This window comes from Actinia tenebrosa, unplaced genomic scaffold (assembly GCF_029948245.1).
Source record: "Actinia tenebrosa isolate PJP-AT-01 unplaced genomic scaffold, QUT_ActTen_1.0 PGA_scaffold8__29_contigs__length_14323225, whole genome shotgun sequence".
Lineage (NCBI taxonomy): Eukaryota > Metazoa > Cnidaria > Anthozoa > Actiniaria > Actiniidae > Actinia > Actinia tenebrosa.
Genome location: NW_028292585.1, coordinates 13,872,548 through 13,898,838, shown reverse-complemented (window position 1 = coordinate 13,898,838; position 26,291 = coordinate 13,872,548). Strand labels below are relative to the sequence as shown.

Below are 26,291 nucleotides of genomic sequence, written 5' to 3'. Positions count from 1 at the left end.
TGGCAACCCATAGTATGTCAAAGATGGCGGCCTGATAACCACAAACAGAATGTCAAAAAGAAATCTTCCAAAAGTTATGGCAAAATGGAACCTATAACAACATAAAATGGCTCATACTGATAACTTGGTATGTCTTGTTGCTAAATGTGTTGCTAAATGTGTTAAGAACTTGGTTTAAGTGGTCGGATAGTCTGCCAAATGACACTTGATTCTTGAAGTCGTATTTGTTTTGAAATTTGAAAAGTTAATCGAGAAACTCTAAATAGCATTTTAATAAGTCGAACTTATTTTAATTCGTAAAACTAAAAATACTCCTTTAAATTCTCCTTTAAATCGGTTTACAATCTAAGCTTTTATATTTTGAAAACAGATCTGACATTCGATATTTTTTCCACCATGAATTTCATGAATTTTGTTACACAAAACAGAAAAAAATTAATTAAATATACCTTATCATTAACACTTTTATAGCAAATTCATCGAGTTTCATGTTGCTTTTTCCCTGATAAACTTTCCCTTAATCTCTGATGAAAATACGATTTATCAAAAAATATATTAATTGAATATTTCAAAATCTTCAACTACTCTCAGTATGGTAACCAGGGTCTAAGCCGTAGATGGGTCTGGAAAGAAGAAACAAACACTCTAGAAGCTGTAATGTAAGTAAAACATTAGAGCATTTTTCTGTAATACATTAATGAGACCATCATAATCCATATCACAGTGTTATGAAAGGGTACACTGTATACTATGACTGTACTGTACATCTGTTTTATGTTCTGTCATTCGGTCCACAGTACAAACCCCAATCTTGTTGAAAGACCTGGTAACTTCTCTACAAGTGCCGCAAAGTCCAAGCGCAATAAAGGCCAGTTAGGAATTCATTTCCAGTCAGATTACAGCAAGAAAAATGACAGGTACAAAATTAATATATTATTGTATGTCTGAAACTTTGTTTCTGCTGTAGTTGTTGATTTTGTACACTCATTCATTTAGTATATTAGTTGGAAAATATATTGATGCCTTCCCCTCCCCACCCGATCATGAAAGAAAACTAGAATATACCCTTCAGACCCTCCCCACCCCTTGGAAATTCAAATTCCCTCCATTAATGGAAGATATTTTATTTACTGGAACTTCACAAAATACTCTCCTAAGACCCTCCCAACCCCTTGGAAATTCCAATTTTCTCCATAGGGAGGTGATGGATATTTTCTGGAACTACACAAAAAATAAACTAAAATATAATTTTAGGGGTACTCCATCTGTCATGTCCAGGAATGTGGGCGTGGCTGGAGTTGGTTCTCGCCGAGGGCAAGCATACCTACTGGGACAGAGAACAGGTAACATGAAGGGGTCTTCTCCTCGACCAAGCATAAAGGCAGGAACAAGTGAGCATTTATCTATAACTTTAGATGACGTCAAGAGTGTTGCATTTGATTCTCTTCCTGATGTTGATTCTTTGCCAGAGGTCTTTCAGAGTGCTTGCAGGTAATCTGGTTTGTTTGCTCTTACTATTTTTTAGAGCCAATTACTTCATTTTAAAGCCTCAAACATTATATTCTCCTGTTGCCTCTGGAGTTGGCTATCCCACATCTTAATCATCATTGACCAAAAGGCAATTGGAGTTATGGTGCTGGGAGAGACCATAAAAAGAGTATATTACAACACTAATAATGGCTACAGGGGAAACCAGTATAGCATAAACGTGGCCTTAACACTGTTTACTATTATACCACATTTAATCAACCAATCAGAATGCATCATGAGATGACTATAATTATAATACTAACGAATAATGCTGAAAAAATTATGAAACAAATAATACCTTTACAAAAATTCAGTAAAGCAAGAGGTGGCATAACAGCACTTGCAACTTGTAAATATGAGAAAACATTGAGTCTTCAGGGCACAAAATTACCTTTTAAACCCTCTAGCAAAACCTTGCTACTGTAGTAAGTTTTGTTCTCATTGGCAAAAATTTCAAAGTCACTAGCGATCGGAGGTGGTGAATAACCATTAGAGAGTTTTAGATTAACTTTTTTTTCTCCCCGCAAACGGCAAACGTGACCACGTTTTCATAGTTTTCGTGTATTTTACTTTACCTTTTACAAACCTTCTCACCAAGCGCAAATACTCTTTTGTTTTTCTACTACTTGGACTTTTTTGCGATTCTTTTTCAGTAATTCAAAATAATTTTTTACTGGTCAACTGACGTTTCACGTTTGCCGTGAACGTAAATCTAAAACTCTCTAATGTTGCTTGATTCGATTCAGGTTCTAAATTTTTCAGAGCTTCAATTTCTGGACTGTGGTCATACTCTTAAAACTTACGAAAATATGAAATTTCACCTGCAGTTTTGGAGCATTAATTTTGTTCCCTGGTTTTTGGTCATCTGTGGCTGGAATTAGTACCAAAAGGTTTTCCTGTTGCCCACTTTATCTAAACAAAATTTTGTAGCAGATGCTGCAGTTCACTTTTTTACAACAAAATGAATTCTTCAAAAATATATTTTTGTTGTTTCAGCACTGAACAGTTTGATGAATTCTTGCTGGCAGTTTTGAACTATTTTGATGCCTTCTTTGAGAGACTCGCGATAGAAAACAAACCCAAGCCCATGGCAGTGTGAGTATTAGATGTAGTATCTTGGATATTAGGGTTTTTGTTTAATTGTTACGCTGAAAAAATTCCTGAGGAAAATGCTGTTTCATGCATGAAGCATAACAGATTAAACCCGGAAACCTTTGGGCTGATCTACAGTAAGTCAGGGCATGGCTCACTCTTAGATAGAAACCTGAAACAACCTCTGGGCTGATCTACAGTAAGTCAGGGCATGGCTCACTCTTAGATAAAACCCTGAAACTACCTCTTGGCTGATCTACAGTAAGTCAGGACATGGCTCACTCACAGATAGAACCCTGAAACAACCTCTGGGCTGATCTACGTCATGGCATGGCTAACTCACATGTTGAACTGTGCAACAACCTCTAGGATAATAATCTAAGTCAAGGTGAAGTCAGATTTTAGTGTGCTCGGTTTTGCAGAGTGAGGAAAGCCTAAGTAAAACCCTTGAATCAAGCAAGAGACCTAACAAACTCTACTCACAACTCACACCCTAGACATGAATATGAGAGGTGAATGCAATACTGCTTCACCACCCTTGCTTACCAAACACAACATCTGCACTACCCTTGATTACCAAACACAACGCCTGCACTTTCATTTATCTTTCTCTTTATTGATCAGTGAACCAAGTCTTGCTGAGATGAAAGCCTTAGCAACAGCCATAGCAAAGGAAGAAGCTGCTCAGAAGTTACTGTCCAAGAGCTACTGCGTCATGGTACTTGGGTTGGGTCTAGAGGATCAGCACCACATGGCATGTGGAAGGTAATATGGGCTGAAACCTGATGAAGGACCACAAAGAGGGTGGGGTTTGGGTGAGGGTTTAGAGTTCTGAATTCTCTAGAAATGGAAAGGTTATTCTTAACCTTGGGGGACTCCGATCGCAAAAGTGTGGATATGCTTGTCATACCTTTGAGGGTATTGGTACCTTTTAGGGTGCCACAAAATTAAAAGGACCACTAGTGAGTATGCCAGTACAGGCCCATAGCATCTCCGCCCTTCTGTATATGGGAGTAGCCCCCCTTCTCCATGGCCCTTTACACGTCAAGTAAAATTTTTATTTTTATCTCAGGTCTAGAGTCTCCAGCACGGCGAAGGACGGACATCTTTACGAGGTAATCCTAAAAAAAAAGTTAACTCATGTCTACTAAAGTTTTAAATTAAAGAATAGAATTCTTTAGTTTAGTTTAAGGTTTTCCAATTCCGACCACGTGTCATTCCCTAGAGTATTATTTCTTTGTTTAACAGTTGCACATGATAAGACAAATAAATATGGACACAACTCAAACAAAGAATCTTATAGAGGTTTTTCACAGCAGCCATGTTTGTGGACAGTATAACAATGAAATATTATTTTTTGCATGAAGAGAATTTATTTCCAAAAGGAGAATATATTTTTTGTTTTGCCCTCAAGCATGGCAACCATGACGTCACATGAAAAACCTCTATCCTAAAGAGAATAACACATGGTCTGAAATGGGAAAACATTACGCTTGAGGTAAAGAAATTTATACAGTGGTTATACATATCAAGCTTTACTCTATATGTTAGTGTCGAAGTTGGAGTAGAGAAAGCTCACTCCATTTATGGTATGATCAATTCCATTTTTGGATTGTTCAGAAAAGCGGCAAACAAAAAGGCCGTCCTTTTTTAACAAATTCGACATGTACATTTTTGAAGAAGAAGAGAAAAGAAAAAAAAGAGAAAAACTTTGGAAAATCGAGGAAGGATACGGGGACGATGCTAACTCGTGGGTCTGCCTTTGCAGACAACAGAAACGGGGAAATACGACATTCAATGTTTGATATGATTTCTTATTTTTAGTTTATGGCTTGACATAGTGTTTTTTTACTCTTCAGTTTTTATACAGATTTTCATCTTATGTGACATACATCACATTCCGTCGACAACATTTGGACCTCATTCACAAAGAACTAGGAAGGTATTTTACTTGTTATGGCGACCAAATCCATATTGTTTTGACCATTTCATACCACGTGTCATTCTCTTGAGAATAAGATTCTTTGTTTGGGTTAATTGTATCCATATTCATGTGTCTTCTCATGTACAACCGTTAAACAAAGTAATGATACTCTAGGGAATGACACATGTATGGAATGGGAAAACAGTGGATTTTGACTATTATTTTGACAATGTTCATTTAGAAGATATTTTTATGGCTGTAAGAAAATCAGATGATGCAGCAGCACCAACAATGATGACAACAATGCTGAATATAGAGGATACTTTTTATATATTAAAAGGCGCTATTTTTCCCACAATGAATGCCGTACAATTCATGTCAAACGTTTGTAGGAGTAGGCATAGCTCAGTTATTTAGTGCTCGGCCTTCAGAGCTAGAGGTCCGTAGTTCGATCCTCAGGAACTCCACGTCTGTTTCGACTTCACTCTGTTCTGTGTAGCTTTTAATTAGCTTCTTTAAATACTCGTAGAAAGGAGCACTGATAGTAAGAGGGGGTAGAGGGCGCACCTTCAAGTGCATTAAACAGGAGCCCCTGGCTCAGGAGACTTGGGCAACCACTCCCCGCGTTATCGAAGTAAAATAAATTACCTTTACCTTTTTACATAAACGTTTTGAATTCTTCTAGGATGTTCAGGTCAGAAACATTCAATCCAGCTGGAAGACCCAAGGAAATCAAAGGTACTGAATTCATATATAGACTAGACTCGCTGGTCTAATCCCATGATGGGCAAGATGCCAGTGATTTCACAAAGTTTGATTGCTTTTTTGAAACCAAGTCATGAGTCGGTTGTACAATTAAGCCAGTGAATAAGCTAGAAATATCCTCTGAATAAATCCTTATCCCTCGATCAACTTTGTCCACATGGCGTGAGTTGCTTGCACGAAGCTCTAGTAGCAGTTATCAAATGGATTTTATCAACCTCCTCAATATGTGGTAACCCCCCCTAACCACTTTCTCAAAATAACGTACATGTAATCTCCTACAATTTTGCCTACCCCCCCCCCCCACATGTACTAATAAATGAAAGCCCCCTTAGCTGTTCTTATATTAGTAATGCCTCCCCATTTTATACAGCCGTTGAGAATAAAGTGCATCGTTTTATATTAGTTTCATCCATGTATTGGAAAACCTTTCTTTGATCTTGCAGAGGTGTACGCCATGGATAGGCTGAGGGACAGCAACAAAAAACCTTTGACCCCAGCAGAATATCGACGCCTCAAGCCGTAAGTAACTAGTTTAACCAGTCAGTTTTGTTGAAGATTAAAAAAATAATGAGAGTATTTTTTTTTGGTTAGAGCGCTTTAGCGCCGTTAAACAATCTATATTTTAACTTGTGTGGCTTCAACTTTAGTAGCATATTTATCCGCTTGTAGTGAATGACTTTTCTGAATCTATTATCTATTTTGTTTCCTATTTAGAAGACGCCCGGCCATCAAGTCTATAATCAAGTAAGTGTTGGTTTGTCATATTCACTTATGAAAGATAGTGAGGGCGATGGCGATGAGAATCGATGATGTGTATTATGATGAAGATGATGATGCCAATTATGAGGTAATGGTGTTATAAAAATCGATGGTCTATATTATGACAAAGATGATGATGCTGCTGATGATGATGATGACCGGAAGATGATCGATCAGGGATGGCCATGCATGATGTACAATTGATATTGATTGTGATGATGATGTTGTTAATGATGACAATAATTGGTAGCTATGATGTTGATACATATTGATGATGATGATGATGATAATGATGATGACAATGATGATTGATAATGACAATGACGGTCAAGGATAGCCACGATATGCGGTTTATGTCGATCATGATGATGATAGTGATGGTAATCTCGATGATAACGACAACAACAGTATTGATGATGATGATGACAATGATGATGACGAAAACAATGTGTCAGTGATGAAACCAAAAAATACCCATTTGTCTACACGTTACTTTAACCTGTACTTATACATCCAGTAGTATAGAATATTGTCTAACGAACCCTTTGTTTTGCCAGCCAACGATCGCCAGTCCTTGTATCACTTTTTCCATCCTCTAAAGAAGCTTCTCCCTGGTTCCTTGACAGAACCAAGGCTATTCCAGTGTCTGCTGAGTAAGTCTAACGTAATAATAAGCTTGCTTACTTCTAAGCATTCAGAGGATACGATGACCCAAAATAACCACTTCATTAAGAAGATGAACCTGCACTTCCTTTACTTTTTTCTGGCTGCCAGAATGAAGATTTGGTAATATGTCTTGTGAGATTGTGTTATATATTGATCTTTTTGTCTGATTTGGTTATTAGTGAACTTCCTAACGACGACGACAAAGAATCTTTAGTTCTAAAGGCAAAGTAAGTAGAACCAATGAACGTTTGGACATGATTTTGTGTGCTTTTTTTTTGGAGGGGGAGGAGGGGATCTGTGGTACTCACGTACAGTTATAGCGTGCACTACAAGAAGAAGATGATGATTATAATAATGATGACAATAATGATGGTGAATAGTGGTGGTGATAGGGATGATGATGACCTTTGGCAATGGTTATCTGGTGATAGTAGTGATGGTGTTGGATAACATTTGTTAATAGTTGTAGCATCAGTGGCGACGGTGTTGTTGGTAATGATGATGATCATAATTTTGGTATTGATGATGATAATGATGTTGCTGATGATGCTAATTATGATAATGCTTGTAGTGGTGTGATGTTGATGGTCAGTGATAGTAACAGTGACGATTGATGATGCTGATTGTGATAATGATGGTAGGATGGAAATTGATCTTGATGTTGTTGATGATGATGATGATGATGACCAGTGATGATATAGATAATGGCAGTAGTGGTGTTGATAATGATGATGGTTGTGCAGATGTTGTTGTTGTGCTGATGATAATGGTGCTGGTGATGACAATGTTAATAGTGATGATCATGATAATGGTGGTGGTGATGATCAGATTACGACGGCCCACTTTAGTTACTTTAATAGTTTCGTTGACTATAATATTCGTGGTTGAACCACCTTGAATTCAATAACAATACACAATTGATATTTTATTTCAATATTTCATATTTCTTATTACATTTATTCTAGGGTTGGAATTATCGGAGAAGCCATGTCAGGCTTTAATCCATTAACACTTGCACCATTTGGAGAGGAGGAACACGACGAAACAGGGGATGATGAAGACGAAACAGGAGAAGGTCGTAGAAAGTAAGTGTTACGAGCCTGGTCGTGCTTAGTCTCCCCCACAGCCTCTTTCAGTGTCGTCACGTAACTACTCAGGTTAGAAAGCGTTGCGTGACGACAGTGAAAGCGGCTGTTGGGGAGACTAGGTCGTGCTACTCCTTGACTAGACCTATATATAGCAGGGCGTTACTCAGTCCCTGAAGAGTTAACTGTGACAATAGAGATGACAGCCGTATTGATGCACATAACAAAAAAAACTAATGAAAAAGTTATTGTCAAAGGTACACCAATATGGCGGCTGTGTGACGTCATGTGAAAACCCTTTATTTTAAATTCCAAAAAGGTACCGCTGTACTCCTTGATTACAGACTCACTTACTCACGGCTACTTTTCAGTGTCTAAACATTCGCAAATACCAATGAAGATGAATTAAAAAATGCACAAATTCCACAATACAAGAACTTTAAGCCCCGTTTACACTGGCGATTTTTGCTGCAATTTTTGTCGCAATTTTCGGAAATATGAAATTTTTTGTCTCATCCTTCAAAAGAGACATTCGTCTAGGAAAATCTTGGTATCCTGAAAAAAACTTTACAAGTAAATTCTTTACCATTATTATGGAAAAACGCAGCAAAAATCGCTAGTGTAAACGGGGCTTTAGAATTCCAAGCATCTTCACTGGAACACGTAATATGTATGTTGTAACCCTGAGCTACATAGAATTCCAAACAGGAGTACTGTTGAAAAGTGCACTTGAAAAAATCTCAAGAAAAGAATATTTTTAGAAAGTCATGGGTCACGTGCGCGATCTATATCACTCAATCTGACCCGGTTTCTTCACTTCAGATCCTTAGCAGGTGATGACACGAGCATTCCACCACAAGGATCAAGTAAGTAAAATAGCCCTTTGTTTTATAGTGGATGAACAAATCCAGTATGGATACCGGTTTCCAATGTGGCCCACTTTTGGTTACAAACTGGGGGATTTGGGAGGAGGGGAGGGGAGAGGGGGGATGAGTGTATTCCCATGTAAAAATAGTGGTGATGATGATCGAAAAAAATCAATTTCACCGGCCTAAGAGAGAGTTTGAACGTCCTGGCTAAGTTTAATTTTAGCCCCAAAAGATAACACTTTAAAACACCAGATAAACCATTTAATACGAAAAACAAAGCAAAACAAAACGAGAGTTTTTCCTTTTTCACCCCCTAAAACAGGGAGTAGAGGGACTTACGATTTCAACCCCTAAAAGCTACAACGATCTCTCCCCTTCCCCGTCGCTAATATGGGAGTACCCCCTCCCCTCGTCAAACAGACTACTAATGGATAGACCTGACCTAGTGAAAGCTACATATCCAGAAAACATGAAAAATTCTGCATACTTTTGACGTTTTAACATGTTTGCAGATAATGGTGCCTCTCCCGAAGAAGAACAAGATGAACTAGAAGAGCAAGAGTGATACGAAACTACAAACTCAGTGTTTTCAAAGTCTATCGTTCTAAATGAATTTACCACGCACGCAATGCAAATGCAAACGAATGCAAACGCCTGAACAGATTTCAGGATCTATTGCAGCTTTCCTTCCAGTATGTTGCTATTGGGCTATACCGCGTTATTTGTGACGGTCTGCAGAGGAGACTACTAACACGAAGACCACTCGTGACCTCTTAACGGTTTAGAGGAAGAGAAACAATTCTATCTTCTCAGTTTCACATTTGATAATCAGAGAAAGGAAAGAAAGAAACCAGAACAGAAATTAAAAACATATGTAAAATAAGAAGGCGAAAAGGAACTAGAAAACGAGATCGTAAGAATAAATGTAAATCTACATGCACGAGAAAGTTTTTATTTTTCATTCGATTCTACTGAGCGAGTTGTGTTATATATATATCGGTCAAGCTTTGATTCTTGCCGTGGAGACAGCTAATATTGATTATCACAGCCACTACATTGTATGTTAACATTGTAAAAACAACACTCTGATATATTAGTTCTCTAAACGCTCAACAAATCCATTATTTCTAAAATTCAAATTTATTTAATTACGAAAAATACGGAAATTACAGCAAGGGCGTAGGCAGGGGGGACATGGTCCGTATCCCCCCTTTTAATTTATACGGCAATTTTCATTTGCTCTGCTAAGTTGTGCATCATCTGAAAACGTATAAAATGCTATGCCGCCTTATTTTTGGTTCGGTTTTCCGTGGGCCCAAATAAAATGGCATTGAGAACAGACACTCGAATGAATGAATACTTCGAGTTTTTTTTTTTTTTTTTCGTAAAAAATAAAGGAAGAAGATTAGAGGCCCAAAAACGAGAATAAGAAAGCATTCCTAACACGAAATAAAATATCCTATAGCCTAAACGTTCGACTTCAATATGGCTGGATCATAAAGTAAAGACCTCTTGAAGTTCTATATACTAGGTACAATGATAACGATTCTATTTCTATAAATGACTTCACTATATTACCATTGTTATCGTTACCATTGCATCACTCCTCAAAAGCCCAGTGATAGCATACTAAATTTAACAATGATGTCATAGACCAGCATATCCAAAAAAACGTGAAAAACCATAGTAAAACTCTGTTTAGATGCTAGAAATATAGCCGTTTGATATTTCTGTAAAGTAGAAAGGATTTCCACAATTTTTTGGATCCAAAAGTGCGCTATTTTTTCCTCTATGGGAAAAAGATGCTAATATGCATAAAATGAGGGAGACTGGCGAGAGGTAGTTTGCCTTGATAACCAAGAGACAAGTGAGTGTGGAGTCATAAGACACCTCATTTTGACGGCTTTTGCAGCAAGAATTCTAACCTTTCTCCATCTACACCATCTAAAGAAGGATAAATACACATTGATAGGTAAGGATAAAGCGTTTCCACGGGCCATTAATATTATTTCATTGTTAAATAGCCGTGCTAAATAACTGTCTTATGAAACCAAGTGGGGATTTTGAACTGCTTATCAAGGTCTGATCTCAATACCTCAAGCATTTAAGGTCGATCAAGGCCAAATTAAAATCATAAATGCATCACCCACAACATATCAACATACATACATATTTGCATGTGCTTACTGGACCCCGTACTGGACATTTTATAAAACGCTTTATTCGTTATCTCTTTTGTTAAATTTGCACTTAAGCTACCACCAATACCTTTGCCAAAGCATTACATTAATTATTTATGAACAAATTAATTAATTATCATAAAGTTTTCTCCTAGTTTATCTGTTCTAGTTGTAATTATTAGCTGCTGTTACACTGTAATTTCTGGAAGGCGGCCGCCGGCTTTATGTTTTGTCAATATTTAACCAACTTTTGATTTAATAATTTCAACATTTAGTTAGAATACTGTATTTGATGTGATTGCAATCAAGTATGCACAGAGGAAAAGTTTCTTTATATTTCTTTAAACTTAAGGATGGTATTACATTATATTATATTTCTGTGGCAGAACCAAGTCATGTGGCAAAGGAACCATGAGTATAAAATGTTAATTTATCATCCCCTGTGAAAAGATTGGGGTTTCAAGTTTTATTCGTCTTTATAATGCTTTATAGCTACATTTAAACTTATATGTTATATAGCTAACATTTTCTTTCTAGTTTAAAAAAAATTCTTTTTTTACTTATTACTTTACATGTTTTCTAGATGATCGCATTCTGGTCACATGTAAACCTGAACTTGATACTATGAAACTGACCAGATGTCTTACCAGTGGTAATGAGTTTTATATATCAGACCATCTAAAATTACGCCCTTAAGGCTTATTTTAATAGGCTAAGTTATAGATGGCAGCCAAAATACAATTAGACATGCAGAGACTGGAATTGTCTGGGACACACAAAATTGAAAACCTGCTTTCAAACACTAAAATAACACTTAGAAAAAGCAATAATCCATGCTTTAAGGTGGCTGCCTACTTTTGAACGTTCGATTTGAGCCCACGATGTGTGCGCGCTCAAAAACCGCTGAAAAATCTACAAAATTTTATTGAAGAACCATACGCGTTTTGAGCTTCAACAGGGCAAAACCCTCAAATTTTGCACGGGACTCTATATTTTTTGATAGCTCATTCGAAAAATCTAGGTCATATCAACATTTTAGGAAAAGTTTAAATCAGGAACACGTGAAAAAATAGATTTTTGTAGGGATTTTTGTTCGACTTTATGAGATTTTTTAAGAGCACCGAAACTACAAAATATGACAAATCAATGTATTTCTCTGTCTTTTTGTCGAAAATATCCATGTATTAATGTAGAATGATTGACTAGCCTTAATTCGTGCAATCATATAGTCTGCAAATAACTATTATCTTATTAATCTTAATTTTTTTCTAATCACTTCTGGTGGCGCAATTTTTACTCCAAAAGCTCGTGCGTAGGCTTCCATTAAATGCTGATTATCTCGAAAATGAGCTCGGGACACCCTATTTTTCTTTCCAGATTTGGAATCAGCATTAAATTTCCATTCGGAAAATCGAAGTTTTAAAAAAAGCTTAAATCAATTTCCAAAAGTAGGCAGTCACCTTAAATTGGCATGTTGTGTTGTACATATTGTATTACTTTGATCTTATAAACCTCACTAGTAGTTTTTGAGAGGTTCATGCTCCTTGCTGGAATTTGATATATTTTTATAGTGTATGTAAGTCATGAAAGCTAGCTTTTGGGAAAAAATAGGCTTGTAAAAGTCCTTCACTATTCCAATTATTAATCATCAAGAGAGAATTCTTTTCGTATTCAAGCAGTGAGCGCCAAAAACTATTTTCTTGAAGAAAGGCTGTTGTGCAAGGCTATAATCCTGTTATTCAGAAAGTTTAACTTGTTTGGAAGTGGAGATGACTGATGAAAGTGGAATTTAAAAAGTGTTAAAATGATGTTTAGGCCTTCATTTGCTTATTTCCCATATTTTTTCTATAAAAAAGCCTGGCAAAGCAACATTCTAACAGAAATGCAACACAACATCTTTGTACAATTGAAAAAACTGCTTCAAACAGTTATCTTATCATAGTATATTACTTTCTAACTGTTTAAAAAAGGTTTTGAGTGTTAAACCAAAAGAAAATCGGGATTAAAACTCATATGAAAGTCTAGTTTTTGGCGCTTTTTGCCATTATTGCTCATTATCAAAAAAAACTTCCTCTCAATATATAGCCTGTAACGGTAGAATTAAATTAAAATCTATAATTAAAATATATAGGTTGCTGGCATATCATTAATCCTGTTTTGCACCCAATGCATATTGCTGTTTTTGATGACCACAAGTTTTATATTCTTGAGGTGCATTTTACGTCATAGCCGCCATGTTGGTTGATGATAACAACAAAGCATTCCTCATTTAGCCTCTCTTGTTAGATCAACCAACATGGCGGCTTTTCCATTGTTATTTATTCATCTCAAGGAATTTCTAATCAGGTCGTTGCACCCCAAGAATAAACTAGCTATTCATGGATACCAATATTGTGGGATTGCAAAACATTGGTATTCTTCAAAGGATACATTCTTTACATTACAGATGACTTTTGCAAATGGTTTGCTCTTAAACAAGACTGAACCTGTATAAATGAGTCTTTAGTCAAAGATCGCATTCACTTTCGTATTTGCCAAATAAGGGAATGCCCTTTATATATATGCAAACCTTACTTTTTGAATTTTTTCTTTAGGGCTTATAAATATTACAATCCCTTAGCATGGATATGGTAGAAGCAGTAGATGTTGGCATCACCACTGATGATAATAGTGATGACAACAGTGATGACTGTGATACAAAAGAAGACGAGAAGGAAAAAATGCTTGGTGAGAGGACGGAAAGGCGTAACAGTGCTCCTGGGATTCCTCCAACACCCATGTCAACAGCAAATATATTTTCAAAATATATCACTTTTGGGTAAGAAATGAACTTTTTAAAATGAACAAATAATCCATGGACTACCTCTGTATCTGCCACTGAACTACCAACACCCTACTTACAACCCACCAACACCCTACTGACAACCCACCAACACCCTACTGACAACCCCCCAACACCACACTGACAACCTACCAACACCCTACTGACAACCCACCAACACCCTACTGACAACCTATCAACACCACACTGACAACCTACCAACACCCTACTGACAACCCACCAACACCCTACTGACAACCCACCAATACCCTACTGACAACCCATCAACACCCTACTGACAACCCACCAACACCCTACTGACAACCCACCAATACCCTACTTACAACCCACCAACACCCTACTGACAACCCACCAACACCCTACTGACAACCCACCAACACCCTACTGACAACCTACCAACACCACACTGACAACCTACCAACACCCTACTGACAACCCACCAACACCCTACTGACAACCTACCAACACCACACTGACAACCTACCAACACCCTAGTGACAACCTACCAACACCCTACTGACAACCCACCAATACCCTACTGACAACCCACCAATACCCTACTGACAACCCATCAACACCCTACTGACAACCCACCAATACCCTACTGACAACCCACCAATACCCTACTTACAACCCACCAATACCCTACTGACAACCCACCAATACCCTACTTACAACCCACCAATACCCTACTTACAACCCACCAACACCCTACTGACAACCCACCAATACCCTACTTACAACCCACCAACACACTACTGACAACCTAACAACACCCTACTACATCTACATCTACATTTTATTGTCAGCAGGAACTATACATTAAGTTATCACGCTAACTATGGGAAAATTAAATAAATAGATAAATAATAAAAAATAAAATATAAAATATAGAGTATATAGAATAGCCTAGATCATAGACGAGACATGCCCCCAGCCTTCCCGAGTCCCACGCCCGCGCAGACAGACTTTATGGTCTGTCTTAGTGCGCATGCCCGAAACCCGGAGCAACAGAGAAACATGTCCCATCCCCCAATCCAGGCCACTCCATATAGATATAAAATATAAATATGAAATTTATAAATAAAAAAATAAAAAAAATAAAAAAAATAATCTAATTTCTAACGAATTTTGATAGTTTCACTTTAAAAGTCTGGAGTGAATTAGCCTCCACAATATCAGCAGGTAAACTGTTCAATTCAACAATAGTTCTTGGAAAGTAAGAAAATTTATGTACGTCCTTATTTGTCTTAATACTTTGGTACTTGAATTTATGCGAACCTCTAGTTCTAGTTTCTTTTGCAAGTGTTAGCCTAGATTTATCAGTTTCAATAATGTCATGTGTTATCTTGAACATAGTTGTTAATCTTGCCTCCTTACGCCGGACACACAAAGGTTCCCATCATAGATGGTGCATCATTGAGGTGACACTTGAAGTGTATCTATAGTCTCCAACACAGAATCTTGCTGCACGTCTTTGTACGCGTTCCAATTTGTCGATGTCACATTTATAATGAGGATCCCATACGGTACATCCATACTCCAACTTTGGTCGAACCAGAGACCTATACAGGGTACACTTGACATCTCGATTACAAAACCAAAAATTTCTCTTAATTAAGTTCAGCACTAGTGTAGCTTTGGATGTAATTTCTTGAATGTGGTAGTTCCATCGTAACTTGTTGTCTAATGTGACTCCCAAGTAAGGATGCACATCAACATACTTCAGAACTGATCCACAGAAAACATATTCTTTGTGAGGTGGAGATTTTTGTAAGGATATGCTCATAATGAAGCATTTATCTGGGTTAAACTCCATCTGCCACATATTTTGCCATACTTCAAGGTGGAAAAGATCAGACTGTAAATTATCCATGTCGTCATTACTTGATAGAGGAATATAAATAAGACAGTCATCTGCATATAGTCTAACTTGGCATCTGAGATGTTCAACAATGTCATTTACGTACAATAAAAACAATAGCGGACCTAAAACGGTTCCCTGAGGCACACCTGATTTTACTTGCTTGGGTGATGAAGAAACACCTTCACACACTACAACTTGAGTTCTATTAGTTAGAAAATCTCTTATCCAGGAATTGAGGGGGCCATCAACACCATAGTAATGCAATTTCATAAGCAACCTTTCATGTGGTACTTTATCGAATGCTTTAGAAAAATCCAAGATGGCCAGATGAGTTGTTTTCCCCTTATTAATTGCATCAGCAAGATCTTGGGTGGTGGTAAGTAGCTGTGTCTCAGTTGATCTTTTCTTACGAAACCCATGCTGATTGTCCACAAGTATGTTGTTCTTTTCAAAAAATTTCATCATGTGGCTATGGACAATGTGTTCCAGTACTTTACAAACGATACATGTCAAGGATATAGGTCGATAGTTTTGACACTCATCTTTCTTTCCCTTTTTGTGGACTCCACTTACATTCGCTGTTTTCCATTTTAATGGTAATGCAGACTGATCCAGTGAGGACTGGAAGAGATCGGTAAGAATGGGTGCAATTTCTGATGCCAGAGTCTTTAAAATCCATGGCGGTATATTATCTGGACCAGGTGACTTGTCACATTTGAGCTGTAGCAGTTGTTTCTCAACTCCTCTACAATCTACCTTAATGGGAGATATCACATCTTGACCAGCAGATGGGTGAATTGAAGGTAACGTAGTTTTGTTTTCTTCAGTAAAAACTGAACAAAACTGTTCATTGAGTGTGTTTGCTTTGATAATGGGATCACTTGATAATCTACCATTAATCTTCAGATCAGGGATTCCAATCTGATTATTGCTCTTTGTTTTCTTTATGTAACTCCAAAATGACTTGGGGTTTTCTTGAATATTTTCTGTCAGATATTCTGATACATAATCATTCCGTGCTTTAGTCATTTCCTGACGGAGATTTTTCTTCATTAGATTATAACTATCCCAGTGTTTCTTATTCTTCGATTTCTTAGCCTTATTATAGATACGTTGTTTCTTTTTGCACATCCTGCGAAGCTTTCTATTGAACCAAGGTAAATTAAAACGAGAAGATGTGGTTTTACAGGGAACATTCGCCTCCATAGTAGTCTTGATTGCTTTTTCAAACTCCGACCATTTTTCGTCGACTGATTTTGACGATAGGTTAGATTTGTAGTAATGTGAAAATTCCAAGATATCATCCTTCATCTTGTCGATGTTGGCTTTTTTTTGTAAGAAGACTTTACGTTTTGGGATCTTTTTCCTTTTACACTTTAACATCACATCAAATGTAACCATCTCATGATCGCTTATGTCAACCCACCAACACCCTACTGACACCTCACCAACACCCTACTGACACCACCAACACCCTACTGACACCTCACCAACACCATACTGATAACACACTAACACCCTACTGACAACCCACTAACACCCTACTGATAACACACTAACACCCTACTGACAGCCCCCCAACACCCTACTGATAACACACTAACACCCTACTGACAACCTACCAACACCCTACTGACAACCCACCAACACCCTACTGACACCTCACCAACACCATACTGACAACCCACCAACACCCTACTGACCACCTACCAACACCCTACTGACAACCCACCAACACCCTACTGACACCTCACCAACACCCTACTGATAACACACTAACACCCTACTGACAACCTACCAACACCTTACTGACAACCCACCAACACCTTACTGACAACCCACCAATACACCCTACCTCTACTCATTCAATGTTATAAAGATAATAAACTTTCACAAATAAATTGACTTATGTTATCAGATGGTTGAGTGGTTTGTTGTCATTGGGTAACAAACGTCCTTTAAAAGCAACAGATTTCTACGGCTTAAGACCAGATGAATCCACTGATGTCCTTGGTGAAAAACTACAAGGGTATGTTACCAAATGTATTTATTTTCCCAATCAAGTTTTTGTTCTTAACTGGATGTATTAGGACAGTTTACTGGAAGGTTAACATTAATTATTTATCCATACTCCACCATTGAAAAAATATACTGTGCGTTGCATTTGCATAGACAAGATATATTACAGTAGGCAATGTTCCTTATTCCACACATTTTAATAAGATTGTCTTGGACAATGATTTTATAAAGCCCAAGATGTCATAACAGCAATTGCTGGAGGCATATCTATTAGCCGTTCCGAGATTAAGGACAAATTAAAATGGGTTGAGTAATTAGCACTAAAGTGCATCGTGAGACTGTTTTAGGGGACAAATTTCAAAGAAGGCATTCGTTTTGTAACCTAACACAGTCCCACAATGCACCGTAATACCAACTCAACCCCAGGGCTTAAAATAACGGCCGATAAGTCACCGCTTGGGATCACAGGTCAATTTAGTTTTAGCTTGGTTATACCTTGTTTTTGGCTGAACCTTACTAGTCAAAATGACCGGCAAGGCAAAGATTTTACTGGACAAGCTACAATAATTCTGGGCGGACATTGTCCGATGTCCACCCATCATTTTAAGCCCTGCAACCCAGTTTTTCCTCAAACTCAGAGAAGCAAATAAAGTTGCTGCAATCACGGTGAAAAGTAGAACTTAATTCTACTTCAAATGAATCTAATGATTGCAGCAATGTTGCAAAAAGGTTGGGAATCGAGCTGTATAACAATTTAGGTTTTTTACATGTTTGTTGTTATTTCTGATCATTTCATGTTGACTACATGTTTTTTGATTCTAACAATAGAGAATGGGACAAAGAAGTGTCAAGATCAGAGGGAACCTCATACAAGCCTAGCTTACTGAAGGCTGTTGTTAGGACTTTTGGATTTAGATATACATTATTAGGAATCTTTGCAATCATTACAGTAAGTATAATTGAATGCTATTGGAGTGGAAGCCATCCATTATAATTTCAAGTTCATGAGGAGTATCTTATGTGCCAGCCTTGCTTTATTTCGTTGTTCAAAAGAATAAGAAGTGATGATTTATATAATCATAATCATGATTGGTCAAGGGCGGATCACTAAGAACGGCTGCTGAGGAGACTAATCCAGGCCCCCCCCCCCCCTCAGCAGAAAAAAACAAAAAACAAAACAAAACTGAAGAATTAGATGCTTTTTTTAATTGTTTTCCGTTGTGTTAACGGAAGAAACTCAATTAGCCCCCCCTAAACTCAATTAGCCCCCCCTAAAAGTTTGGCTGGATCTGCCCTTGTTGGTGGTGCTGTTGTTGTTGATGATGATGGTGATATTGATGGTAATGATGATGGAGTGGACTTATGATGATGATGGTGGTGGTAGTGGTGGTGGTGGTGGAGATGGTGGTTATTATGCTGATGGTGATATTGGTATTGATGATGGAGATGATGAAGATGATTGTGATAATGGTGGTAGTGATAATGATGGTGGTGATAATGGTTGTTGGTGTGGTAGATGGCAGAGATGTTTTCGCAGGGGCAGATCTAGGGGAGTTGCACCCCTTAGATGAGCTGGTATATACTGCATTATTGGTGTTTGAGTTTGCAATCAAAGGGTGCACCCCCTCCTAAAACAAAAATCCTGGATGATGCAACCCGTTCCCCCCCCCCCTAGAAAAAATCCTGCATCCACCAATGTGTTGTTGGGTAGTGGTGAGGGTAATGATGACAATAGAGCCAATAGTATCAATGTTGTTGGCAAATAATGATGATGAAATATTTTGGTTTTTAATCATTATCAGCAGAAAAGTAGATTCAATTCTGAATCAATCAAAACTTTCTCATGAACTTTCTTTTTTATTTTAGGACACTCTTAGGATTATCCAGCCTCTCTTTCTTGGTTTACTAGTCAACTACTTTGCCATTGGTTCAACAGTCACCCAAACAGAAGCCTACATGTATGCACTAGGAGTTGCAATCTGTGCAATCCTTAATAGTTTTCTCATGAATCCCTTCACATTTATGCGTCAATTGTTTGGCATGCGTATTAGGATTGCATGTACATCCCTTGTCTATAATAAGGTAAAGATAATGGAATTCGTTTTTACAAATTGTCATATAAATTGCTAGCAAAAAATCTATTGTACAATCTAACCAATAAGTCATGGAATCCACAATTTCTTCTAAGCTTGTTCATAAGCCAGGTTACAATATTAATTTGAGGGAAACAAAAATAGGAAGATAATTTCCAAGAGTCCCAAAATTTTGTGTCGTTTTTTGTTGCCAACACAATATATAAAAATTTTCACTCCGACGAAGGACTAGCGTCCGAAACGTCAGTAAGTTTTTTCATCTTTTCATGTTGTATAATTTACCTTTTTATCATTACTGTTTCATTAGAAACACCGATGCAGCTCACACTAGTTTTTTTAGCTAGTTGTCTCCTCATATAAAGTTTGCTATTTTATCCTGCTTTTTTACACAGATAGTTCACATCTTATGGCATCAGTGTTTATAAACATTGCATCAAATACTCATTCACCTAGTATATATATGTTTTTTATATCAGGTATTGAAGCTCAGCCATGCAGCCATCGCCAAGACAACAACAGGCTACATTGTGAATCTTATTTCAACTGATACTCAGAAGTTTGACTGGGTGAGTGAAGGTTTTATATATATATATACGAAATCCGCTACACCTCAGTCTATAGATAAGATTGGAGAAGAAAAGGAGCAATTAAAAAAAAATTATACAAATGATATGAAGTTGTCGGAATTCTTCGAATAACGACACATACAATAATAGAAGTCATGGTTATTAAGTATGTGCATACGATTTGCGAGGTATTCTATAAATATACTGGAGAAAAAAATGGCGTAGAAATATTAAAAAGAAATATTAGAAAAAATCTTTTTTAAATTTATAATGCAGATAGCAGTGAATGTAAGCATTCTGTCTCTACATATCAAAGCTGGCTGTTTTAACCTCATTTATATATATTTTGTTCTGCAGGTGACATTCTTCTTACATTACATCATCCTTGGTCCTATAGAGACTTTGATAGTCCTGTACCTGCTATGGAGAGAGATAGGAGTGTCGGCCTTGGCAGGAATGGGGGTAGTGATGCTGCTTGTTCCTATGCAGATGAGAATGGGGGCCATTCTGATGGGATTAAGGTATCTGTACACTACCTTATAATTGGTGTATTGCTATGGTAACTATGCTATACCTAAGTATTGTGGGATTGCTTGGGTGGGAGCCATTCTGATAGCACTAATCTGTACACTACCTTATAATTGGTGTATTGCTATGGTAACTATGCTATACCTAAGTATTGTGGGATTGCTTGGGTGGGAGCCATTCTGATTCCACTAATCTGTACACTACCTTATAATTGGTGTATTGCTATGGTTACTATGCTATACCTAAGTATTGTGGGATTGCTCGGGTGGGAGCCATTCTGATGGGATTAAGGTATCTGTACACTACCTTATAATTGGTACATTGCTATGGTAACTACTATATCTAAGTATTGTGGGATAGCTCAGGTGGGTGCCATTCTGATAGCACCAATCTGTACACTACGTGAAAAAATCTTCCTTTGTGATTAAATCAACCTTACCAATGGAAGCACCGGTTGAGTAGCTGTGAGAGCACTCGGTTCTGTAGATTATAAGCATGTTCAGATGTTTTCGTTTTGTCAATGTTTCGTGTTTGCTCTTAATTCGACTGCTTGTTACTGTATTACAATCTTCAGGCGTAAAGCTTCACAATGGGTGGATCGTAGGGTCAAGGCCATGAATGAGATTATCAGTGGAATGAGTGTCATCAAGATGTACACATGGGAACTCCCCTTCGCAGAGAAGGTCGACTCCATCAGAAGGTAATAGGCCTAGTTTTCAAGTTCTAAATTAACTGCTGCGTTCCTTGATTACAGACTCATTTACTCAGGGTTAGCCTAAGTATCAGTGTCTAAATATTCACAAATACCAACGGTAAAGTAAAGAATACCCTCTTCAACGATTCAAACACTTTAAAATTCCACAGACCTTCACTGGAATGTATGAATATTCTATATTTTATCTTTAAAAAATGACAATAAAGCCCTGAAATCTGAACATTAGGTGGACAGCAATCTCGGACACCAGTTGTCATGGTAGCGCGCAGAAGTAAAGGCGCAGGTGTTCGTCACGGAATAGATCGTCACATCATTCGAACCAATCGCATCGCATGAGATCACTGTTCTACCAATAAAAATGCTCATATGTGACACCATCACAGTCACGTTTAGAATAGATTTCGTGACTATCACGTCATCATCACTTTATGGAATAAGCGACATCGTTTGAACCAATCACATCCCAAGAGATCACTGCTCAGCTAATGCAAATGCTTATACGCGGCACCGTTCTTGTCGGTCGCGTCACGTCACATTTGTAACGCGAGCTATTCACAGTCACACCAGATTTCTTTCGAGGATTGTGGCACGTAGCAGCTTTGTTCACGAAAAAAAATCAAGAGTAAAAACGCCGAGTCATTAGTCTAGCCTCTTTTTTTGAACTTCGAAAAGGGGACTCTGTTTGCTGCGCAGGACATTTTAGCCTATATATTTAACCTTCATAGACAATAATCGACAGTTGCTCCCTTTTGTTTTTTCTTGTGAAAATAAATAGTCTTTGTAAATACATGTTATGTCCAGAAACGAGTTAAGCTGGTTCCTGAAGCTGGCATCCATACGCGGCATCTTCATGGCGTTCTTCTTCAGCTCAGCTGCTCTCATCTCGTACGTCACCTTCCTGACTTACGTTCTGACGGGCAACATTCTCACGGCACAGAAGGTCTTCACCTCCATGGCATTGTACAACTCTGTTCGCATCAACATGACCTTGTTCTTTCCTATCGGCATCACCTTGATGAATGAGGGAAGGGTTTCTATTGAGAGAATCCAGGTAAAGATTTGAGGTGGTTCAGTCACTTGTTAAACACTTTGTCTTGTGTTACATTCGTCCTCAATAGCACGCGTTACAGGGCTTGAAATAACGGCCGGGCATTGGACATTGTCGGGCTAGAACTGAGACTTGTCTGGTCAAATCTTTGCTTTGCCGGTCATTTTAGACTAATAACGTTTAGCCAGAAATAAGGTATGACTAAGCTAAAACTAATTTAGTTGTGATTATGACCGGAGAATGATCAGCAATTATTTTAAACCCTGGCGTTGAATGAATCTTCTTTCCGACAAACTAGGCGGGTTTTTGTGGACGTCAATTAAAGCGTTTCTATGGCATTCCGGCATAGGGGCGTGGCCTCATACATGTAAACTCTGTGTTTTCCGACAATGTTATTGCAACACTTTGATTGACGTCCACCACATCCATTGTATACATCCACTACAGCAACAACACCTGCATTAGCGCCAACGACTATACGACACCAGCAACGACAACGTCAAGTGCAATATATAGCTACAGCAATTCCGGGCATTAGCAACAACGACCACAATTTGATCAACAGCTGCAACGATAATTCAACACGACTTCAACAATGACGTCCTTAACAGTCTCTCTTATCCCTTGTAACTCAGCCGGGTTTTTTCATAACTTGAAACAGCGGTGACGAGTTTGAAGCGGCATGCGACTCGACTGAGTAGAGAAAACAGGGACTGTTAACCGTCTACAGTAACACCAGTAGCAACTACAACGCGACAACAGCAGCAGGAGCAACAACAACATCCGACGTTGTTATTACTACGAAATAAACAATGACAAATACGTAAACTCTCCCCCCACACCAGTAGCGGTAGTCAGAGTAGCTGGAGTAGTTCGAGCAGTAAAATAAATACTAAGTATCTGATATTTTATTTCAGAAATTGCTTTCTATGGATGAGCTTCATTCTCATGGTCTGATCACAACAAAGTTAAGACCAAAACCTGAACAGTGTGGAGTTGTCACTGAAGAGATCAAAGCATCATGGAATGAAGTAAGTAATTGATCTGCGTAAATCAAGGGTGACGTAGCCTAGTATAGTCTAGTATCTAGTACACTCGACTCTAGGGTTTTAGGGTTCGATTCCTGTACTCGGCATCACGTGTCAGTAAACTAAGATAAGCCTCAGTTAACCTTGATGTGAGGGTTTTTCTCTGGGTTCTCTGGTCTTCCTCCCTCCGCAAAACCTAACATGCTAAATTCCAATTCAATCTGTGCCCAGACTTTGATCAGCCCAGAGGTTGTTTCAGGGTTCGATCTGTGAGTTAGTCGTGCCCTGACTTAGATCAGCCCAGAGGTTGTTTCAGGGTTCGATCTGTGAGTTAGTCGTGCCCTGACTTAGATCAGCCCAGAGGTTGTTCCGGGGTTCATCTGTGAGTTAGTCGTGCCCTGACTTTGATCAGCCCAGAGGTTGTTTCAGGGTTCATCTGTGAGTTAGCAGTGCCCTGACTTAGATCAGTCCAGAGGCTGTTTCAGGGTTCTATCTGTGAGTTAGCCGTGCCATGACTCTGATCATCCCAGAGGTTGTTCCGGGGTTCATCTGTGAGTTAGCAGTGCCATGACTTTGATCAGCCCAGAGGTTGTTCCGGGGTTCATCTGTGAGTTAGCAGTGCCCTGACTTCGATCAGTCCAGAGGTTGTTTCAGGGTTCGATCTGTGAGTTAGCCGTGCCCTGACTTAGATCAGCCCAGAGGTTGTTTCAGGGTTCGATCTGTGAGGTAGCTGTGCCCTACCTTTGATCGGCCCAGAGGTTGTTTCAGGGTTTGATCTGTAAGTTAGCCGTCAAATCATTCTTCATTTCCTTCGACGCATGCCATCATCCTTGTAAATATATTTATATCAAATTCTCTCGGTTTTGTACAGGAAATCTCCAGACCTACTCTAAATAACATCAGCTTCAAGATATCCCAGGTATGTCTCTCATATAATTGATATTTGTTTTGTGATCTTTGTGTTTTCCTTCCATTACACAAGTCGCTGTAGCATCAAAATGGCTTCCAATTCACGTCGCTTATTCACATCAAAGCACTAATATGGATTTTGTACACAGCTACTTAGTAACACTTAAATGACTTCACCTGCGTATCACACTGCATATAGAAGCACTAAATTGGCGCACCGCTTAATAGCACTAAAATGGCTTTCTTTGCATGGCGCACGGCTTACTAGCTCTAAAATGGCTTCCTCTGCGTAGCGCACTACATATACACGCACTGAATTAGTTTTCTTTTTACGGCGCACGGCTTAGTAGCACTAAATGGGTTTTCCTGTGTTGCGCACTACGTATAGAACCATTGACTAATCATTAATATGACGGTAGAAGTAAAAAGGATTACATTCTTTAAAGTATATTGTTTTCCATTCCATAGGGAGAACTTCTCGCTGTCGTCGGATCTGTTGGAGCTGGAAAGGTTAGAGTTCGTCATTCACTTGAGTATTATTTCTTTGTTTACTGTCTTTACATTATCACAGAATAAAGAGATTCTTATTCCAAAATGGGTTTAAGTCACCTAGATACATTTTAAATCTAGCCTTTTTTCTTTTCTTCCTCTACGATTTTCAGAGGGCAATGATGTTTGACTTTTTTTTGGAAAACTTTGCAACCATTTGGTTGTTTTTGCCAAATTACTAACCCAGGTCATTCAAATGTTGACGGACGGAAGCCTGACACAAGGAAACGTGTCTGGCAATAACTGGGTTGTCATAAAAAACTTAAGTTGTCATGGAGACGTAAAAGATTCTAAACAAATCTTATATTGCTTTCAGTCGTCTTTGTTAATGGCGATTCTTGGTGAGTTACCGCTGATCGAGGGAACCATCAACGTAAAGGGCAAGATTGCTTACTCTTCTCAGCAGGCGTGGATCTACAATGGTTCCTTAAGGAATAACATCATATTCGGTAATGATTATGACGAGTCAAGGTATAATGAAGTCATCAAAGTCTGTGCGCTCGAAAGGGTAAGTCCAGTGCTTTAGTAACCAAATACGCGATGTTTTGATGAGAGCAATTGTGGTAGTGAAAATAGTGGTGTGATGGTTGTAGTGACAGTAGTAATAGGGACCTTAAGATTTGCAAAATCTACGACGGCGAGGTCAACCGGAAGTGTAAATAATTTTTCTTTGGAGTCCTGTTCATTGAAGATTTCATTCAAAACATTGTCAGTAAAGTCAACTCATCCACAGGGAAGACAGACTTTGAAGACTCGAAACTCCAAAGTGAAGTGATTTAAACTTCCAGTTGACGTCGCCGTCGCAGATTTTGCAAATCTTAAGTTCCTTATGTTGTTGGGGGTGGTGGTGGTTGAAAGTGGACGGAAGTGGTAGTATTATAGGGTAGTAATGATGGTTGTTAAAGTGTTGATGTTGTTGTGGGGTGGTGGTGGTTGAAAGTGGACGGAAGTGGTAGTATTATAGGGTAGTAATGATGGTTGTTAAAGTGTTGTTGTTGTTGTGGGGTGGGGGTGGTGGTGGTTTAAAGTGGACGGAAGTGGTAGTATTATAGGGTAGTAATGATGGTTGTTAAAGTGTTGTTGTTGTTGTGGGGTGGTGGTGGTTGAAAGTGGACGGAAGTGGTAGTATTATAGGGTAGTAATGATGGTTGTTAAAGTGTTGTTGTTGTTGTGGGGTGGTGGTGGTTGAAAGTGGACGGAAGTGGTAGTATTATAGGGTAGTAATGATGGTTGTTAAAGTGTTGTTGTTGTTGTGGG

The 26,291-nt window shown here is 38.3% G+C and overlaps 2 protein-coding genes across 3 annotated transcripts in view; both read left to right on the top strand.

The window, feature by feature from the left end:
- The first annotated feature begins 16 nt into the window (after positions 1-16).
- Positions 17-9,626, top strand: LOC116291578 (protein phosphatase 1 regulatory subunit 36). Its single transcript, XM_031698751.2, has 16 exons — positions 17-127; positions 592-659; positions 798-917; positions 1,255-1,491; positions 2,527-2,625; positions 3,247-3,387; positions 3,695-3,737; positions 4,482-4,564; positions 5,232-5,284; positions 5,755-5,830; positions 6,026-6,055; positions 6,628-6,723; positions 6,916-6,963; positions 7,702-7,821; positions 8,644-8,687; positions 9,203-9,626. Exons 1-16 carry the CDS (start codon positions 107-109, stop codon positions 9,253-9,255), a joined length of 1,332 nt encoding a protein of 443 aa, XP_031554611.1. The 5' UTR covers positions 17-106; the 3' UTR covers positions 9,256-9,626.
- Positions 9,627-10,544: 918 nt separating this feature from the next.
- The window catches only part of LOC116291563 (ATP-binding cassette sub-family C member 4), a 52,425-nt gene continuing 36,678 nt past the window's right edge, over positions 10,545-26,291 (top strand). Inside the window, exons 1-13 of one of the 2 annotated variants that reach the window (XM_031698738.2) lie at positions 10,545-10,662; positions 13,465-13,688; positions 17,498-17,608; positions 18,427-18,547; positions 19,465-19,680; positions 20,168-20,257; positions 20,615-20,778; positions 21,360-21,485; positions 22,302-22,551; positions 23,466-23,579; positions 24,448-24,495; positions 24,954-24,995; positions 25,351-25,542. In XM_031698738.2, the coding sequence (XP_031554598.1) occupies positions 13,492-13,688; positions 17,498-17,608; positions 18,427-18,547; positions 19,465-19,680; positions 20,168-20,257; positions 20,615-20,778; positions 21,360-21,485; positions 22,302-22,551; positions 23,466-23,579; positions 24,448-24,495; positions 24,954-24,995; positions 25,351-25,542 (1,671 nt within the window). In that variant the 5' untranslated portion in view covers positions 10,545-10,662; positions 13,465-13,491. Of the gene's footprint in view, positions 10,663-13,464; positions 13,689-17,497; positions 17,609-18,426; positions 18,548-19,464; positions 19,681-20,167; positions 20,258-20,614; positions 20,779-21,062; positions 21,077-21,359; positions 21,486-22,301; positions 22,552-23,465; positions 23,580-24,447; positions 24,496-24,953; positions 24,996-25,350; positions 25,543-26,291 lie in introns of those variants that run through there. The other variant, XM_031698739.1, reaches the window with a different exon arrangement.

Bases quoted from the DNA above. Each gene is read 5' to 3' on its own strand.
- LOC116291578 (XM_031698751.2), top strand. From the start codon at position 107: ATGGCTCATACTGATAACTTG. The intron at 6,724-6,915 runs GTAAGTCTAACG...TTTGGTTATTAG, and splicing joins GCTATTCCAGTGTCTGCTGA to TGAACTTCCTAACGACGACG. The intron at 7,822-8,643 runs GTAAGTGTTACG...TCTTCACTTCAG, and splicing joins ACAGGAGAAGGTCGTAGAAA to ATCCTTAGCAGGTGATGACA.